Below are 21035 nucleotides of genomic sequence, written 5' to 3'. Positions count from 1 at the left end.
TTCCCAAAGACGTATTTAGATGTCTTTTCAGAGGCCACACATTTAATCCCAGCTCCTCATTTTATACTGACTGTACTTGAAAAGGGTCTGAAAGGGTCTGAAATGGCCATTTTCACCCTTTCAGTGCGCCTTTTAGTGCGGAAAATACGGTAGGACATGCAAGTACATGCACACATAAATTTTAGTCACAATAGATCACTGTTTTTGTACATGGAGTGATGTAATGTATTTTTCTTCTCTACGAAGAGGCAACCTTATGACGGGAATAGAATAAAAAGTATTGGGTCTTTTGTTCTCCTGTATTTTCAAAATATAATTAGAGCATGCCTATACATGTGCACATACATTTTGGTGAGGATCGATCACGGTTTTCGTACATTATGCCATAATGAAGGGATTGCACTTTAGGGCATTCATTAGTCACTCCCACAATAACCCCCCTCCCCTTAAAAAAGAATAATGATATGAAATTTAACATGGGTAGGTGTGCTATTTGAATTCTGGCTATACTTGTGGACGCCATACAATATTTTTATTGCAAAATAGACGAGGAACCAAGTTGAAAATGAATGGTCCTGTGTTACAGCATGCGCTAAGTCACAATTACGTCAACTACTCAAAAATGACAGAGATGGCTTAAACTTTTTTCAGGGAATCAGAGGCCATCGAATGTTGCCCTATTAATGTATATACACTCTGCTGAATAGAAAGAAGGAAAATCAATTATCAGTGGCGTGTTGTTTCAAAGTGTTCAGAGAGAAAGTATTACAACAGCTGCCCAGTAAGCAAACACGTCACAAAAACGGAAATTAATCAACATGTCAAAGCTTATGTCAGCCTTGATGAGGACCCTTTAAGGTCAACAGTATATTAGTGTATTGAAGACTGTATTTCTAATATGGGCAATAGCGCCGATCATGTGATTTTCAACTGTTCGGTATAGGGTGAAAAAGATTGGATTTATTAATATTCAGGAGCCGTACAGTTAGCGACACACACACACACACACACACACACACACACACACACACACACACACACACACCTACCTCCTCCCCTGCACTCAGCTCCCCTGCAGACAGTGGCAGAGCAGTGGGTTCGACTTTATAGGTCATTTGTAGGGCGAGGCAAGCCAAAAGATACTCCTAAATATGTCTGCCTTGCCTGATATAAGGAAGCATCCTTGCTAAACTGCATCGCCAAAGAGTTGAGAGAGTGACAGACAGGTTCATGACAGGTGTGACACTTCCAAGCGACTTCGCTTCAAATAGAAGTTTGACAAGTGTAAATTATTTGGTGACAAGCAAGCTTGTTCCCCACTGGTTGATTTAATGAGGTTATAAATCATTTGTGTCGTTTCTAGATGAGAGAAAACACTCACACATCACGCAACTACGGAGCTGCGTTGACTCTTAATTTTAGCCAATGTAAATTCATTGTTTAGCATTGAACAAATCAAATGCACTCAGACAAAGGATACCCTCATTCTATTTGAAATCTTATATGGACAACTCCACCAAATTGGTGCCATCTGTGTCCCCAGTTATTTACATTATTATTTTTTTTTTTTTCAAAAGCATGTATGTGTTTAAAATGAACATTGAATAAGCGTCAATGCCATGGCTTTAGTTCCGGTATTTCATCATTTTAATGCCGTGTGTGTGTGTGTGTGTGTGTGTGTGTGTGTGTGTGTGTGTCTATGTACAGTCAACCCTCGGTTTTCGAACATCTCGGTTCTCGACCAATTCGGTTTTCGACCAAAAATTTCGAGTTTATGCCTCAGATGACGAACAAATTTCGGTTCTCGAACAAACTGAGCGCACTTGAATGCACCACTTGACTCCTCTCGCCGTCCTTACACGAGGAAATGGCGCTTCCTCGGGTAGACGAGTAAGTGACGCTTCCTCGTGTCGCTTTCCATTGTGAGCAGACGTGTTCAATAAACATTTTTTTGAAAAAGAGCGTGGTTTTGGTTTTCGAACAATTCGGTTTTCGAACAGCCTTCTGGAACAGATTATGGACGAAAACCGAGGTTTGACTGTATATGTATACGTCCGCTCGTACATGTATGGTCCGACATAAATATTGCCGACAGCCTCCTCTTCTTCCAACGCTTCAACCACGTGGATCCCCTCAGACAAGTTTGAAAAATCACACGTTTACATTGGAGAATAATCTCTGGGCCTTGCAAATCAGTCAAAATCCAGTAAAACTGCTGTGATTGAGTGGTTTGCTCCAGTAAAAATAGGTGGGATTCACTGAGTTAAGCGATTGACAACCCGTCGAAGGTGTTGGTGTTTGAAGAGTTTTTGTGCTTTTTTCAGTGTGGGTACATGAGATGAGTGGCATCACCATTTGATGTGCAGAGTTAATTTTTGCTTAGTCATGCTGCTACTGATGGAGGTGCACTCACGTGAGCATTTGCTGGGGTTAAATTGGCCTATTCCATAATGCCATCCGTGCCTGTTTACCTCATTTAATGCCCCTCATATCTGTCTGGTGTATTTGATCAGCACATTAGCATCCAGGTTTTGGTTGACACCTTTGCCCCCTGTCAACGAGTACGTTTAGCTTAAAGGCGGTTGCCATCCTCACCAATGTTCACCACTTTGTGAGCAACTGCATGAGCAAATATTCCAACAGTTTAAGAATGTTTCTCAACATTCAATTGGCAGGAATGTAGGGATTTCATCATCACCGGTCCATAATTTCATCAAATGATTCTGAAAAAGTGGACGTAACCATCAGGGCCAAAAACCAACATTGCCTGAGACCATAGAACCCATTAGGCGACTTGTGTTAAGGATATCGCTTCATGGGTTCAGGATCACTTTAGAAAACTGTCATTTGAAACAGTTTGTCGCTACATCCACAAATGTAGATAAAATCTCTCCCGTGCAAAGTGAAAGCCGCATGATAAACGTCCAGGAATGCCAACTGCTTCTCTGGGCCCGAGCTCATTTACGATGAACATGGAAAAGTGTGCGCTGGTCTGACGAGTCCGTATTTCATTTTTGCGTGCAGAAATCATGGGAGTTGTGTGACCTCAAAAGGAGAAGGAACAGTACGGATTATCAGGCAAAGCTAAAAAGTCAGCATCTGTGATGGTATGGGGCTGTGTTAGTGGTACCCATGGCATTGGTAACTTTCACCGTCAATTATAAAAGATTGTAGAACAACACATGATGCGTTCCAAGCAACTTCTTTTTCAGGAACGTACCTGCTTATTTCAGCAAGACGATGCCAAGCCACTTTCACGTCTTTGAACAGCTTGGCTTTGCATTGAAAGAGTGAGAGTACTTACTCGAGGCGCTTTCCAGCAGTTCAGAGTCCTGTCTCACGTTGAAAAAAGGTTGCACATTATGACATGCATAATCTGACAACAAAGACACCCCGGACTGTTGAGCAACTAAAAATGTAGCTCAGACAAAACCGGGTAAAAACTTGTCCTAGAAAGCTTCAACAAATGCTGTCATTAGTTCCCTAATGCTTATTGAATGTTGAAAGATGATGAAACACAGTGGTATCCCTGTCCCAGCTTGTTTTGGAATAAAAATTCTAATGGAGTAAATATTTGCAAAAAGAAAAAAAGTATATCTGTTTCCAAATGGCATACCTTGCGTTGCAGTGTATTCAATTTAATGTCTGTTGAAAAAGGATTTGAAAATAATTGTCTTCTATTTTCATGTTTTAAACACCATCCCAACTTGATTGAAATTGAGGCTTGTGCAAACAGTGCAGACCAAAATCGGGTTGGAACTGCGATGCCCTTGCAGGTCCATGTTCTCGCTTAATAAGTGGATTCCTGACATGGCTCGTACATCGCTGCCAATGCCTTTGGCGCAATGAGTGAAGCAGAGAAAGCACCACTCAATCAAGTGACACTCCATAAATAAAACTGTGGCAGGGCATTGCTTCGAATGGAACAGCAGCTTGTTAAGTTTTTCACTCACTACAATGAGGAGGAGAGTATCACAGGGAAAACGGTGGAAAAGTCAGTGCAGTGGAAGTAATAATTTAGATTGATGAGAATTTAATCCACCTTTAAGTCAATTCAGCATCAGAACGAAGCGGAAAGCATTTTTCAACCGATGTAAATTGGACGGGCAAAGTTATTGATGCATGCTGTGCCAGCAGGAAGGCAGGCATTTGGGTTTAGGATAGTGTGCCATTTTCCCCAAATGGTTCTGCGATGACTCACCACTATCTTAGCCTGTGAGCTCATTTATTGGATACTGCCACTGCCAGTATCTCCTCTAATGTCTCGGTTGGCTTCTTCATTTCAAGACTCCATTATTGGAATAAATACCCTTTCAAATGTTAATCTGTTGTTTCGGGCTATTCCCGTTTGTCTTCATGGCTGTTGTTGTAATTCACCAAATTGGCCGTTTTGAGATAGATACTATAAATTGTTGTGCAAATAAACTCGGAACACGCACAATCCATCACAGTCACATCCTCTGAGACAAACACTGAGCTAAATCTTTTTTTTATGTTCTACCCTTTAGGCAGCAAGAAAACGCAAGATCTCTATTTTGAAGGCCCAGGGAAAGAGCCCTGAAGCCATCCGGGAGCTCAATGAGTATTTAGAGCAGTAAGTCCTCTTAACCCATCACAACCACTTTTAGTATACATATTTGCGTGTCTGTCTGTCTATCGGTCTATATGTTGAGTTTTTACAAATGCAGTTTGTGGGTGATGTGCATTTATTTGTTTTTGTTCATCATGTACGGTTGGAAAGATTTATGCATATTTAATACCTATGTACGTTTAAACCAGGGGTGTCAAACTCATTTTTGTCACGGGCCATATTGTTGTTCTGGTTTCTCTCTGAGGGCCGTGATGACTGTGGACCAATGAGGGCCGTTATGACTGAACCAATATAAATGTACGATTCCATTTTATGATCACATATACAGAACAAATTGATGGCTAACTCGTTTTGAAATCAGAAGCTGTTAAATAATTCTTCAACTATTTATTTAACACGGGCCGAATCTGGCCGCTGGACCTTTGAGTTTGACACCAGTGCTTTAAAGCAGTGGTCCAGACCACTGGTCCGCGGACCGGTACCGGGTACCTCCTAATGTTGGTTCGCAAGTTGAAATAAACAGAATTTGCCAATAAATGAAAAGCAGAGAACGCACAGAAAGTGAGAGTAACAAATTGACGTACAGCGAAACACGCAGCTGATGGGCAGCCATGACTTCCGAAGATGAAGCTATTTTGACAAGAGAAGCTCCTCCCCTAGCGACTTCTCCAGAACGACGTGGAAGTGGAAGCTGTTGTGCATTGGAATGTGATCAAAAACAAGGCAGTACAAGAAACCTGTTCAATAGTTTGAACAAGTAGCACCCGAGTGATCAAGTGGAAAGCATGAAAATGTGAGCAGAGTTTCCACAGCCTGCCCCACGTAAACATCAGAAATTTGTCGCTAATAACTAGTCAGTAGCCACCGGATGAAAGCAGCAGTCAATCCTGTCATCTTTTGCTCGGTCACGTTTGCAACTAGCAATGATTCTAACGCCGTATGTTGAATCATAACTTAAATATTATGTTTGCATTATAAGGTGGATTTTTTTATTTAGGATTGGTTCATTTCTTAATAGTTCACAGTGTTATTTAATTGTATTCTACATTTGTTGTACAGTAGAATAACACTGTTTGAAATGTGTAATGTTCATAAAATGTTGAATTACTCTATAATGATGTTTGTTGTCAGTACCAGCGCTTTAAAACTGGGAATTTAAAAGCAATGGATAATAATGGTTACCCGTCTGCGAACAGCATGTACTTTTTGTGTCACAGGTTTGTTGGTGATCAAGAAGCATGGCACGAGTTGTCAGAACTCTACATAAATGAACATGAGTAAGTACATTTGTATTATGCTGCAAAAGGGATTTTGATATGCATGAATACTTGTAATTCAATTGAAAAGCCAGAACAAACTTTGACATCACAACCCCATCTGCTTGTTTTGAGGGGCACTGCCCCACTTTACCATAATGCAATAAAAAAGATCATATCTACCCCCCACCCCCATATGCGACAAGTATCATTTTTTTTTCTTCATGCAGTGTGAGCAGTACAATTCAGATTTTGTATTCCAAATCTGATGTGGGCCACTTTTGTATGTGGGCATAAATCTAATATAGAGGCGACCCATACATCATCAAAAGTCCATTATGCACTCAGCGGAGGTGGCATGTGGTTCGGGTGCTTGTGAGGGAAACAACTGTGAAAAAGCATTGTTTTGTGGAACAGTGTTGACTTTACATTTGACTTTTATTTCATCCCACTTGGAACATGAAGCATCAAGTTGACATTTGTGGTGATAGTAGTCTGGTCATCTTTAGTAGACGTCTCTGTGACGTGACATGTTGAGATGAGGTCTCCACGAAACAAAGATTTTCCTAAAATATTTCTCCCTCCTCCCACATCGCTCCTCTGTCGATATAAGACGATAAAAAAAAAAGAGCCCAGACACACTGGACCATATTTACGTCCATAAACTCTGATCCACTGGTGAAAGGACACTTTGATCCTCTCCTCTTTCATCTATAACTGCTTCAGACAACAATGTGTATGCAGAACTGTCTTGTGTCCTTGTGTTGTGTTGTGTTATTTTTGTTATTTTGACTTCAAAATGGCGCCGCGAGAGTGGCTGCCTTTCCAGCAGCTCCTATATTTTGTTGTTCTACTTCTTCCTTTCATAACTTTGCTGCTGTGAATTGGGAATTTCTCCATTGCGAGACTAATAAAGGTTTTCTTATCTTATCCCAAACACTGCTGTATGATGTCGGCTTTTGTTCATGTCACTCGACTTGTGCTTTGTGCATGTGCGTGTCCCATTACAAACCTGTTGTGTTTTCATCAGAAGTAGCATTTGTTCCTGGAATGTGAAAAAGTACATAACAAGATTGAATTGAAAAAAACAAAAAAAAAACAAATTGAGCATAAAGGCCTGCAGTGTGAACTTAGCTTCAGTAAAACTTGATGCGTACAAGTATGGAACTATTACATTCAACTGAAATATTTTTGAGACCCTTCATTTTACTTTATCCTCCTCTTAGTCAAACTGAAGAGGAGGTCTGTGTTTTTTATTTTTTTTATTTTTTTAATTTTTTAACCTTTGTGGTGTGCAGGTGGGCACTTTTGATGTAATGCGCACGTTTGGGGTGGGGATGCGTGCATTGCATGCACACTGACGTGAACCCTAAACGTGGTATGAATGGAACTGTGTCCGCATCTGCCGCCTCCATACAGTCCAATGCAGTCTGCAGACATGCAATGTGGAAAGTATGAATTGGGCTTTAAGGTGTAGCAAATACGGTAACTGTCACACACTGGCTGCAATCTGCTATAATTGTAAAACTGCCTTCGAAATTGCAGAGGTATGCTGAGATGTACAACTTTAAAAAAATAGATATTTTCAGCTGACAGCAAGTGAGCATTGACAAGCTTGACTCAACTGGAAGCTGACATGCCAAAACCGGACTGAACCGCTACAGTCTAACCCTGCCTGCACGCTGAATTCTCATGGTATTCGTGAGTTCACAAAAACACAATGACAATCTTGTCCCGAACCCACTGAATTTTCTCCGAACAGAACCACTTGTGGGGCGGACTAATCAAAAAGAAACAATGTGTTTCGGGGCAGGACATGCGGCTGTGCCCAAAACTTTTCTCAGTTGACAATCGGCTTGATTTAAAAATCAAATGTCATGGTATTTAAAACACCCTATATCTACATGTTTAAATTGCAAAAAAATGGCAACTATTGCTCAATGCCATGGTGCTATCTGTGCAAATCATCAATAAAAGGACTCAGCTGGACACACCAACACCCATACCGGTGGCGACATTTTCATTCGTTGCCAGGATAGGTAAAAACAAACGTTTTGTATGCGTGCACAAGTTGCCGCATCACCCAATCGGCGCATAGTATTATACCGAATGTACTGCCTTTCCCAAGCAGATCACATTGGAGCAGTCCCAGATTGATACTGTGGAGAACTACTTTGAGTGATTCACATTTCAATCTGGCTCTTGCCAGGTTACTACAGTCGTTCGTCTGTAACGTCGCTTAACTTGGAATGCTGGAATACAGCATCGCTCCCGATCTGAGTCCTTTCTTTTGCATTGGAAAGAAGCTACTGCGCCTGTCAAACATTTGAACAAGAAGCATTGGTCAAGACGTGTGAGGATAAGCAGATTAGAAAACGGATGGATGGATGGATGTCACTTAGAAAGCATTGTTTAATATTTGAGGTATCACAAATGCAAAAAGTCAAAAGTCAGCTTTATTGTCAAATATGCTGTATGTGCAAAATACAGCACAAATGAAATTTCTTTCCTCTCAAACACAGTGCAAACATGTAGTGAAAGACACTGAAATGCAGGGAGAGAGAGGAGCCGCTGCAGGTACCCACGTCGCCATCATATTCATTTAGCGCTTTCACAACAGCTTCAGCTGTAACAAAGCACTTTTACAGAACAGTTAACATAAAATAACAAAATAATTCAACACAAGACGCAGACAGTTGTGCAATCTTAACCACTTTTCCTGCATACACTTTGTTGTTTTGAAGCAGTTATAGATGAAAGAGGAGAGAATCAAAGTGTCCTTTGACCAGTGGATCAGAGATGTCATGCTGAAAATGTGCACACGTCTGCTACAAGCTAAGTTTGAAAGCAAACAAGCTGTCGCGTCCATTGACGAAAAAGAAATTGGCTCACATCTCCTGTCCCATGTAAATCCGCTTCAATTCCAAGCCGCGACTCCCAGTTCCACATACTCTGCGCTGACGCTCATTTCTTCTCATCGTCGGCTCCACAAGCCAAGCATCCATCCATCCAGCCGCAGACTGTCCAACAGCACCGACATTTCCGCTGAACAAAATTGGGCTGTGAAAAATGCTGCCCATAACAGGCGCCCCGGGGGCTGCCCAGCAGCAACAGTCAAATAGCGCCGACATTCCTCCCTATCAAAATCAGTACTGGCACATGCTTGCTGCCGAGAAGGCGCAACCACCAAGCGCAGATTCATCATCGTAAAAGTTCTGCTTGAAATGTATCTTTTCACAAAAAGCTCTTTTTCTCAGAATTTTTATTGAACAACAAACTTACCAATGTTCAAATGCTGTTTACTCAGCATGACTTAGATTTGTTCTTGGTTTTGCTGTTCGGTGCTTTCTACCGTCTTTATTACCGAATTGCTTTACTGTTTGTTGTATATGTTAAATTGCTCCATGTACAGCACTTTGTATGCAGCGATGGCTGTTTGAAAGTTCTCTATAAATACAGTTGAGTTGAGTTTACTAAAGAATGGCAACAGGTAGAAATGTACTTATTTTCCTGATGAAAGAAGGGGATTAAAGCTTTCTTTGATAGGTTCCATGCTTATATAGCTTGAGAACTCAATTTTCTGTAGGCCTTCAAAAATTTGTCAAAATGGTCAAAAATGGCTGGCACCGGCCCTACCAATTTGATAAATATGACTGGCATTGAATGAGTTAAACAAGAGAAAGTTCTTGTTTTTGACATTGGGCCTCACCTGTGAAAATTGCATTTGCTGGTAAGCAAACATTTAGACCAGTGAGCTGTCTATGGGAGAAAGGCAAAACATTTTGAAGCTGAGAGAAAGGAAAATTGATAGGAGCTGTACAAACATTAGGCATAGCCAATACAACAGTTTGGAATGTCCTGAAAAAGAAAGTACTAGTGCACTCAGCAACAGACATCGAACAGTTCGGCCAAGGCTATCAACAGCAGTCGATGACAGAAACATTGTGAGAGCTATGAAGAAACATCCAAAGACAACAGTCAATGACATCACTGCCCATCTCCACAGGGCAGGGGTGGAGGTATCAATTCACTGTTTGAAGAAGACTTTGAGAGAAGAAATATACAGGCTATACTATGAGATGAAAACCAACCATCGGGAAAAAAAAATGGCAAGGCCACATTGGATTTTGCCAAGAAGAGATGAGCCACAGAAGTTTTGGAACACACTTTTATGGACTGGTGAGACCAAGATTTATCTCGACCAAAGTGATGGAAGAGGCAAAGTTTGGCGCAAGAGAAGATCTGCTCATGACCCAAAAACAGACAAGATGTGAAACATGGTGGAGCCTGGGCTTGCGTGGCTGCTTATGCAACAGCCTCACCCATCTTTTTATTGATGAAGTAACTCATGGTGGTAGCAGCAGAACAAATTCCACAATCTACAAAACCATTTTGATTGTTTTTTTTTGTTTTTTTTTTTTTGTATGGCAGTTTACAAAAAATGTGTCCAAACTAATCTGGAGAGGCTTCATCATGCCAAGTCACTCATTGGACCTTAACTCAAGAGAGCCTGCGTTTCACTTCCTGAACAGGGCCGGGTCTAGGCAGGGGCAAGAGGGGTCCTGCACCCCTCAATTGTTGTCCAACAAAAGGGTCTCTTTCTTGAGTGAATTAAAACCTGCACTCTCCATGTACACACGGGGGCTCGACAAAACGTGTGTAATCTAAGTACACTTTTTCGAAAAAAAAAACCCAAATGTTTCTGGTCGACACTTTGCATATTTTTGCAATGCAATACGGCATTGTTGTTCTTTGTCTCCTCTTCGTTGTCAAGTGTGTGCCTCTTGTCCAGCAGGTAATTACACCCCACATCTTTTTGGACCAGTGTGTTGAAAATGTAGAGGTGTATTTTTCAGCTCTTATGCACTTTTCCAAGCTAAATTAATGAATTACTACCAATCAAGCCACACATGTAAAATTAATGAAGCCTTCCTTTCAAAAAAAAGACAGAGGTGGTGCAACAAAGTACTTGTGGTGTGTTGAAATGTTTTGTTGTTGTTTTTTTTCCGTATTTTTTTTTCCTTCTCCCTTGTCAAAAAAAGTAGCTGTTACTGACTACCATTCTCCCCCCTCCGCCCCCCTTGATTGTATTATTTCTTCAAGCCAGAGAAGTTGCCATTTGAAATGAATTTTCATGAGTTTTACTGTGCGTGTGCTTGCACACATTGGCTCACTAGTGTCTTGGTTGCTCTGGTATGAAGGCAGCGTCAGAAGGAATGTGCAGCAAGTAAGATGTCTACTTATTGAAGATTTCAGGCTTTTGTAGGGGAGGCTGTATTGTTGTAGCAGCCAAAGGAAATTCAGGGGTGAGCGGATTATCTCGCCATTTATCCAAACATTTCTAATTTCACTCTCATCCCTTATCTCCAGAGGTGTCAGGTTTTTTTTTTCCATTGTTTTCTTTATTGTGAGTTTGAAAACTCCCTATTTCTCTTCCTCCTGTTCCGGACAGCATGGCATTATCACCACTTTTTTTTCAAGACAGACAGACCAAGAGAGCACACTTGCTGTGAAATTCTCAGGAGAGGGCGGTGGTACACACTTTTCCCTAGCCAGAAAAAAAATTAAAAAACAACATAAACAAAGCTAATGGAGATGCAAGGAGGAGAGAGACACTCTTCTTGGCAATACCCCTGAACCTTAAAATATACAAAGCTATTTTCACTGTTGAAGTGCTCAACATAAGTGAGTGAAAAGTATTCTTTTTATGCATTATGAAGTGAATGCAACACATTTTGAAAATTTGATGATGAAATTCAGCTGCGGGTGAAATCTTGGATTTGAAATTTTATATATGCTCGACGTAGATCGATATTAGTGGAATTATTTTCCCAACTTTGCAAAATTATTGGATTTGTTCGTATTTTGGCAACATTTCCAAGTATATTAACCTCCTCAAAAAATTGTAAACTATTGTTCATATTGTTGCTATTGACGTGAGGTTCAGAGCAGTCGCGGATAAGTAGCTTGGTGATGGTGGGGTGACATGACTTGGAGAGAAATGAAGAGAGGTAAGAGTCTGGCCCTGTTACAAGATTCTTGTTGGGGCTAATGGAACAGACTATCTTGCAAGCCAGGGCCGCTGCACAAGCACATCTGAAAGTCTTTATGGAGAGGAAGTGGTAATTGTAAGCAGCCCCCAACTTTCTGAGCCCTCTGATCTCCCTTTTTGTGAAACCCCCTCCCCCTGTTTATTTCTTTCATTCTCTGTTCCCACCTTCCTTTCCCCTCCTATGCTGTTAATCTTTCAGCCAGTTACTACGGCGGGCTTTAAATAGTTGCTGTGGCAGTTGAAAATGGGCACTATACCCTATAACTTATTTTACACTATAAAGCATGAACATTTTGCTTTGTCACAGTATATTTTTCCCCCTTGTATTTATGCTAATTGGTGTCCTTAGAGGGGAAATTCAACGTACACTTTGAATACTCTGTGTTGCACACTACGCATAGAATCCAGTCACAGAGAGAAGCGTGCCTCTTGGGTGGTGATGACGATACCTTGCTCAAATGCACTTTGACAAAAGCCAGCAAGCAAACTCCAGTTTCTCTGACAAGTTGTTTTTGTTTGTTTTGACATTCCTGTCCTTCGTGGGACTCAAACCCATGTCCTCCAATTTCAAAGTCCTTACAAGACTGAGTTGTATCTTCATCCCCCGGCAGATGCGTGCCATTTTTGAGTGATCAGGCAAATCACGTTTATTTGAATGGGATTCCGAAGCCGTCTCAGAACAGCATGATCACTAAAGAAGAGTGCAATAAGGAAAATAATAATCATATTAAATGCCCCAAAATTATTAGATTTCACAAATTCTTCCTGGGTATGCAAACTTGTAGTATGTGCACAACTGAATGTATGCACAGCGCACAAATGTATGATACCATGGATGGGCATCTTAAATCCTGCAGGCCATAATATTTCATCATCTCTATGGGGGGGCTCATAAAGGTTTTCTTATCTTATGTAGGACAACAAGGCTATTTTAAAGATGGACAAAGTATGCGCATATCTGTAAAATACTTGTTGGTAATATTTATTTTTTTATTATACATTTTTCAATGGATGTATCAACGATCCACTATTCTCACCCTGACCCTAACCACATGGTGTAAATTTTTTTTTTCCAGCACAAAGGGCTCTCAAATAAAAATTGTGCTTCAAGGATGACACAAAACAGCTGAACAAGAAAGCAATATATTGGTACTAGCTCATTCTGTAAATCTTTTCACAAAAATAAACCTGCTCAAAATTGTAATATTATTGAAGTACTGTTTGTCCCGCACATAATTCTAAATCTGCAAAAAATTATTTGGCTTACTCATGTATTGTAGCTCAGTACCCATTGTACGTGTAATTGCGCCATGTCTGCCATCTAGTTGTGATTTGTGATATAAACTTGAGTTGACTGAAGGACTACATCATGGGAAAAAGTGTAAGGTCTTAGACTGGCATAGTCACTCATTTGGACCTTAACCCAATTACATATTCACTGCTTGGTACCCACTGGGATTTTTTTTTTCCCTTTTCATATTTTGCATAATGCGTTTTACTTTCGCTCCTTCTGGAGAGAAATGGTAAAATGTTTAATTGAATTATGTTTTAACAATAAAATTTTAATTTTAGTTATAGAATTTCTACTTACTGGTTAATTCAGAGAAACACGAAACTGATATTGATATAATTAATGTCATTACAGATGCTTTTAATTTAAGCCATTTGTTGGATAAACCTTAAGTTGTGTGTATGACTAACAACCAAATCTTTTTGGAATCGAATATATGATCTATAATTCCACCTATAATTCCATCTATTACTTTTTCCCCATCATAATGCATATGGTTGGCCCAACCAACTTGTAGTCAGTCACGCATGTACGTTCCCTTGATCCCCATGTGCTTACAACCCCAGTTCCGCTTCACACTAATGGCAAAACTTTTATTTGGTCATTTTTGTGGGGAAAATAAATAATCCTAACACCGGGGGTAATCCATCGATCGATATATTTGTAAACGAAAGGAAAGGAAGTTCGTCCACGGCAACATATGTTTGTGCGGAAACATGGAACACCGCAAATATGGTTTTAAAATAAATTTTTGTCGAACAATTTTTGGGTGGTGATGTAATACATATATTCAGCACTATATGTGTTGCAGTGCATTTGCACTCTAAATGGTTTAGCTTCCTTGCAAATATATGCAAATGATTTAACAACAAATACGGGAGTGTCAGCGGCCATTATTCTTCGAAACTGGACATGATTTATGTTTTGCCAATGTCCTTTCCAATGGGGCTTCATTCATTCATCCAAACAACTATAGTCATCATGAATGGTTTGGGGTGGGGTGGGGGGGAAACAATTCAGAGATGCATTGTGATGCAGATCAATTATTTTGTGTTCATAGATTTTAATTATCCATTATTAAGTAACACAAGGCTGTCTGTTGAAAAACATGGAATCTGGAGGGTGTACCTGCTGATGGACAGTGGTTGGCACCCGCAAAGTGTGCTTGCGTGGGTGTGGGTGTGTTTGTATTTCTTTAGTTTTTATTCTTGTCACTTTTAGTTGTTTGTCTATCCACCAAAAGTGAAAGAAAAAACATGTTTTTAAAGGTAGGGAACAGAGGTGTCAACATTCGGCAGTCTGCTATTTAGAAGTGATGCCATCTGAGTACAGGCATTGTGTGCGAGCTTGTTTTTTTTACCCACCTCAGGAAAGTAGTTGACCACAGACACAAAAAAGAAACGGATAGGAGTGAAGCTCTGTGTTCTTGCACACTATTACCACATTCGCGCAGAATTTCTGTAAGCTTGTCACGATGTTTTCGTGTAGGTGCGTCACTAGAACATTCGTATGAATCACTTGTGTGTCAAGATGACCTTGGTCGTGGTTTCTATTGCAGTTTGTACTGCATCTGTAAATAAATTGTTGCTTCACATTTCACAAACCTAAGCAATGCCAAACCCACAGTGAAATCAATACTGTTTTCCTTCTCTTTGACAGTTATGGAAAAGCTGCATTTTGTCTTGAGGAGCTGATGATGTCCAATCCTCACAATCACTTGTATTGTGAGCAATATGCTGAGGTGGGTAACCATCTGGACAGCTGTCATGAAGCATAGTGGCAAACTCTGGAGTAAACCTTGAGTTTCGGTGAATATAGAACCCTCTCCACCATCAAGGAGACAGACACACTCTTTGCGACGTTTCAGAGAATAGTGGCTGATGAAAGAATTGTTTTCATACCACGATGACTGATACTAATACTATGCACATCTTCTGGGTTATGTTTTCTTCCCAGGTGAAGTACACTCAGGGAGGCTTGGAAAACCTGGAGCTGTCTCGAAAGTATTTTGCCCAGGCTCTGAGGCTGAACAACAGAAACATGAGAGCATTGTTTGGTCTGTATATGGTGAGTACTGCTTTGCATGTGGAGACATGGGGATAGAAAACAGAACAGAAGGCACAAAAATAGACATTTTTGTAGTCCTGTAGTTTGTCAGTGTTGAAGCTGGCCATTCGGTGTGCCTCGTAACCACGCAAGTCAATGTGTCTACTAGTGTATGTGTGGATGTCTTTAGAGGGGAAGAAGGGGCTCTCAGACAGGTCACCTCATTGCTGACTCAGATGGTGAACGCAAGCACTGGAAAGTCTTCCCCACTGGAACTCTTTAAGTAATAATACCCCCTTGCCGGGAACTTTTTTTTTTTTTTTTTTTATGATGATGACTTAAATAAATAAAGTAGTCATGGTTTGAAAGAGAGAGCAGCAATCTCTGGAAAAGTGATCCAACCAGGTGCCACTTTGATTTTAGTTTTGGCTGAACAGCCCACAGGTAATTTCATTTGTTTAAACCGGATGTTGTTTGCTGTAGCCAATGTATCATCTGAAAGTGAGACTTGACATAAGAACACAAACGAAGGGGTGCTTGAAATTAAAGGTGCAGAGGGGAAGCTGGTCTGAGACAGAAAGCCCTTCTGTTTTCCTCGTGCAGCACTGGCATTCTTCATATAATCCAAATAGTTTATAACAGCACACTTCTGAAACTCTCACAAGGCTCAGCAACAAGTATGAGGAACAGAGTTGGGCTAAATGGAGACATTTGCTTCCTTGAACATTTATATTTGCCTGGAGACAGAGCAGACCTCACGATTTCCTGACAAGTCATCCGGCAACACTTAGGTCTTAAACTGAGTACTTTAGGTGTGATTTTTTTTTTTTTATATATACTTTATCATCTGCGGATCACTCTGAGTGTGTTTTGTCACCACGTCTTGCTGGTCCACATCTTGACAGGTGCAGGAAGGTCGGTGAAAGTGCAGGGAACTTTCACCAGCTTGCACCAACTTCGACAGTTCCGCAGACGAACTGGTAGCACTGACCACAGTTGGGCTGCGGCGAAGTTATTTACAACACGTGTGGGGGATTCCCCACCATAATAGTGCACTTTGTCATACAGGGATAGCCTGTCTGGGTTGACATCATCTAAATTAAGGTTTCTGTTGCGTTACAAAAACACACACACACACACACACACACACACACACACACACACACACACACACACACACACACAGGAAAAAAGAAATACAGAAGCCCAAGCCATTGAATTAAAAAAAAAAAAAAAAAAAAAAGACCATGTAGATTGGTATGTAGCTACGATTTTAGCATTCTGGTTGGGACGGATCTAAAATGCAGACAGGGAAAGCCCTCTTGGTGTGCTGTGTGGGGATGATGGAAGGAACATTGGAATTACATGGCATTTGTGGTTTGAGGGAAGTCATCAAGTCATGCAAATACAGTGATTCTCATGATGCCTAATATATTGTGCAGCAAGATATTTTGCATACAAAGTACCGTATTTTCCACACTATAAGGCGTACCTAAAAACATTCAAATTTCTCAAAGGTTTACATTGCACGTTATAATCCGATGCGCCTTATATATGGATAAATATTCTGATTTCTTGGACTTTGTATTTTAAATGTTCTGTTAAGCATTTTGTTACACCAGCAGCCGTTGTGAAAGCTCTATATAAAGAAAGCTGTATAGTATTCCTTTTAGCGTAGCTCCATCTTGTGGATGTACAGCGCAACCGCAACCACTATTGTAGCTTCTATTCTATGCCCCTTATAATGGGGTGCGCCGTACGTATGAAAACAGTTTTAAAATAGGCCATTCATTGAAGGTACGCCTTATACTTGAAAGTGCCTTATGATATGGAAAATACGGTAGTTTAATTTCTCTGAAGAGCTGGTGCTGTAGAAATTTGGCCCCCATGAATTGATCTTGTACAAATGAAGCGTGTAAACACTCACCATTATTTTCTTGCCCTGAAGAACTCTGCCTATTTCAGGCAAGGCTTACTTTGTTCCCCTTTCATTCTCCTATTCTGGTTCGTGTGTTCAAAAGAGAAATTAAACACTTTGGTGCAAAGTATGATGCTTCTATTATGTTGACCCAATTTTTCAGAAAATACCACATCCCCTGATCTCTCCTGTGCTTTTTCCTTGATATAGTCTGCAAGTCACATAGCTGCCAGTCCAAAGGTTAGTGCCAAGGTGAAAAAGGACAACATAAAGTATTCCGCATGGGCTGCCAATCAAATAAATAGAGCTTATAAGGTCAGTGAAATCAAGAATATATGCACTACTGTATTTTCACGACCACAAGGCGCACTTAAAAGTCTCATTTCTCCAAAATTGTCAGGGCGCCTAATAATGCGACGCGCCTTGTATGTGCACTGGGTTCCAAAATTTGTCAGTGTTGTTGTGAGACTTCGATGAGCACTCCGCTTGACTGACTGACGGTGTGTCAACACACTGCTTACATAAAGGAAAGGCGGACGCTGAAGGGGGGAAAGGTGCGTGTGAAAGAGGATGCTAAAGGCACGCCCCCACTAGGTATAAAGTGCCGGCCGGTATGTGCATTGTGCAAAACACCATCTGTTTGGCAAAGGACCCTTGAAAATGGCATCTCTGAAGAGACATGCTCACAAGGCATAGCAAGATATCAGTTACGTGGAGGAAGATGGGAATTGAGCAGCCGCGAGACAATTCAAGATCAATGAATCCATGATTGTTGGTGCTTTACTCTTATGAAACGGTGCCATCCATCCATCTGGACAGGGACTACCGGGGCGCAGCAACATCTGGTGGTTTATAAGGAAAAGCTGTCCATCTTCCACTTCTACTGCAGTAAAAAGATTGCCGACAAACACATTCAGGCCAACCACATCACCAACACTTGAGACATCCCAGTGAACCACACTGTAGAGAAGAAGGGGACCAGCACGTTTGCGATACGCACAACGGGGCACGAGAAGTTGGCTTTTACCGTTGTGCTTGATGGCCACGCTAATTGCCAGAAAGCGTCACCGATGGTGATTTTTAGGAGGAAGATGCTGCCTAAAGAGAAAAGTTTCCAGTCGGCGTCATCGTTAAGGCCAATCAAAAGAGATGAACGACGAGAAAATGAATGACCGAGTGAGGTGTATGTAAAGAGACTCAATGTCCCTGTTATCTGTGACTCCATGCGTGCCCATCTCACAGCCGTTGTGAAAAATCAAATGCAGCAAAATGCAGCACGGAACTTGCCATCATTCCGGGAGGCTTGACAAAGGAACTCCAGCCGCTGTAGATTGGTGTAAACATGCCGTTCAAAGTGAAGTTGCGAGCGGCATGGGAGCGATGGATGACAGATGACGAACACAGCTTTGCTAAGACAGGCAGCGCAGGACGAGTTACGCCACAATTTGTGGATGCTTGGGCTAACGTTTCTGCTTGCACTGTTGTTTGAGCTTTTGTAAAAGCTACCATCATTTCTGAAGAGCCACACGTCAACGAGACTGACTCCAATGAGGAGAGGAAACTTGGCGTGTTTGATGGAGAACTTGCCTAGATGTTCATTTTGGATGCGGAACATGAGGACTTTAATAGATTTGTGGATGAGGATTGATAAAAAAAAAAAAATAACGTGATTACATTGTTAAATACTTTATTTAGTACAACCGAACTCAGTTATGCTCACGCTGCCTTTTTAAAAACATACGCTAGCGTGCATGCATGCTACCATATTTTTTAAGCCAGTGCATGTTTTACAATGCCTTTGTCCAATAAAACGGTGTGTCTTATGTATGTGTTAAATACCGATGCACCACCCACAACTGAGACTCCGCCTCTTAATATGGTGTGCCGTATGGTCGCGAAAATACGGTCCTTCCATTATTATTCACTACTCTTGTCCTTACAAGATATTTTCTTTTCTGCTGTCTGGTTCTGAAAGCATTGTTCTACCTGTTACAGGATCCTTATTAATCATTCATGTTAAGTTTTTGTTGTTATTTCAGGTTTCCTGTGATTTCTTCAGAAAAGATTTGAATGCATTAAATCCATTAATCTAAAAACAAGGCCCTGAATGGTATTGAAACATTTTAAATCTGTTTTTCCAGAGTCTTCAATTCTTAATACATAATTAGTAGGCATTTAAGGTTTAAATAGTCGGAAATTTCAAAATAAATTCACATTATTAAATAAATAGTAATTGACCTAATGAATCTGGTGGTAACCATGCAATCACTGCATAGTAACCAGCAAAACAGTGATGTGGTTTTAGGCAGATGCACCTCATTAATGGTCTGTAGCAACTTTGGACAACAGTCGACATGGAGAATATTGCGATGTTAGAATTCAATTTATTTTCAAATAAAGGCTTGCGTGTTGAAAGTAACTTGCCTTAAACTGTATTTGCTTTCAATGAGGTTTGTGCACACGATGCACCTGCATTTCCAACTTCATCTCACCACCTCCGTCACCTGTACTGATATGCAGATGTGCGCGTGTGGGGGGTGAAAATGAAGTTTGTGATTCATGATCATGAATCTTCATCATCGCGCTCCCACTCCCGTTGACGAATATTTTCCAAGCTGTAAAAATTTCCCCTCCGCTGCTTCCCGTTGACCACTGTCAAACAAATGGGGGGGAAAGTCCTTCAGTACCACCCGCACCCCGTTGACGATTGGTTTCCAATGAGGAAATTCGGTCCCGTCCACTCTCATCCCCCAGATGACATGTCAATGAGCTCTGCAATAGACCATGGTGAACACAAGAATATTTCCTTTTTTTTTAGGTTCATACTCATGTTTTTCTTTCCGAAGGTATACACAGCTGTCATATTATTAGGACTTCGATGCGGTATATGCAAAGAGTGGATAAATATCGACTGAAGCCAGTGCAAAGTGGCACACAATATTTGAGACATCCAATGTTTAATACAACCTAAAAGTATCCCTCCCAATGCATTTACTCATTTCCCCTAATGATTGAAGCGCTTGTTGAAGCTGAACTAGTTTGTCATTCACTGGCGACATCCAAAGTGCTCCATTGGTCTTGCACATGCATTCATAATAGCTTTGGCAGGTAGCTTCGTTGTGTGACGGTCACTGAGATGTCACAGTTTCACAGCGTCCCGGTCATTGCTGTCTGGGCTATCCGTTCCAGACAGTCTGGTTTGCTCAGTCTGGTATTAATTAATTACCGTATTGGCCCGAATATAAGACGGCCCTGATTATAATACGACCCCCTCTTTTTCAAGACTCAAGTTTGAAAAAAGACTTTTTGAACACCAAATTAATTTTTATACAGAAAATAATTACAGTGCATCTGAAACAAATGATTATTATTACATCATAACTTCTCCTCAGCTGCCGGTTAACCTGGCCGATCTTCGACCCACTTTTCTCCAGATTGTCACTACGTTTCTCCATTTTCTGTTATCTCTCCGATTATTTTCTTCTCTTTTCATTCTTACCACTATTTTTTCTTTTTCTTTTTCATGCTACCGCTATTTTTATTTTTATTCTTCGTGGCAAGGATTCACTTTGGCCTGGGGAGTCAAGTTCAGCATTCGCTTTAATGATTTCTGGCGCCATCTAGTGTCGTGAATGGGTATACTGTCTAGACCCCGAATATAAGACGACCCCCACTTTTTCAGTCTTATTTCAATGCAAAAAACATTTTGTTATATTCGGGCCAATAGAGTATAAACATGCTTTGGAATGAAAGCAAAAGACTGTTGGATATAAATTATCACCATTTCATGGTACTTGTAGGTCCGTGCTTCTTGTGGTGTTTGGACCGGCTGAAAAAGCCATGAAGGCCCTTACTGCATGCCACTGCATTATATATAAATA

At 40.8% G+C, this 21035-nt stretch overlaps 1 protein-coding gene across 1 annotated transcript in view; it reads left to right on the top strand.

Moving 5' to 3' along the window:
• The window catches only part of emc2 (ER membrane protein complex subunit 2), a 40958-nt gene that overhangs the window by 9493 nt on the left and 10430 nt on the right, over nt 1-21035 (top strand). Inside the window, exons 6-10 of the mRNA XM_019893077.1 lie at nt 4509-4594; nt 5809-5868; nt 14850-14931; nt 15147-15257; nt 17365-17469. Of these exons, the coding sequence (XP_019748636.1) occupies nt 4509-4594; nt 5809-5868; nt 14850-14931; nt 15147-15257; nt 17365-17469 (444 nt within the window). The remainder of the gene's footprint in view (nt 1-4508; nt 4595-5808; nt 5869-14849; nt 14932-15146; nt 15258-17364; nt 17470-21035) is intronic.

This window comes from Hippocampus comes, unplaced genomic scaffold, assembly GCF_001891065.2.
Source record: "Hippocampus comes isolate QL1 unplaced genomic scaffold, H_comes_QL1_v1.1 scaffold94, whole genome shotgun sequence".
In the NCBI taxonomy this organism is placed as follows: Eukaryota; Metazoa; Chordata; class Actinopteri; order Syngnathiformes; family Syngnathidae; genus Hippocampus; species Hippocampus comes.
This window is presented reverse-complemented; position numbering and strand designations above follow the sequence as displayed.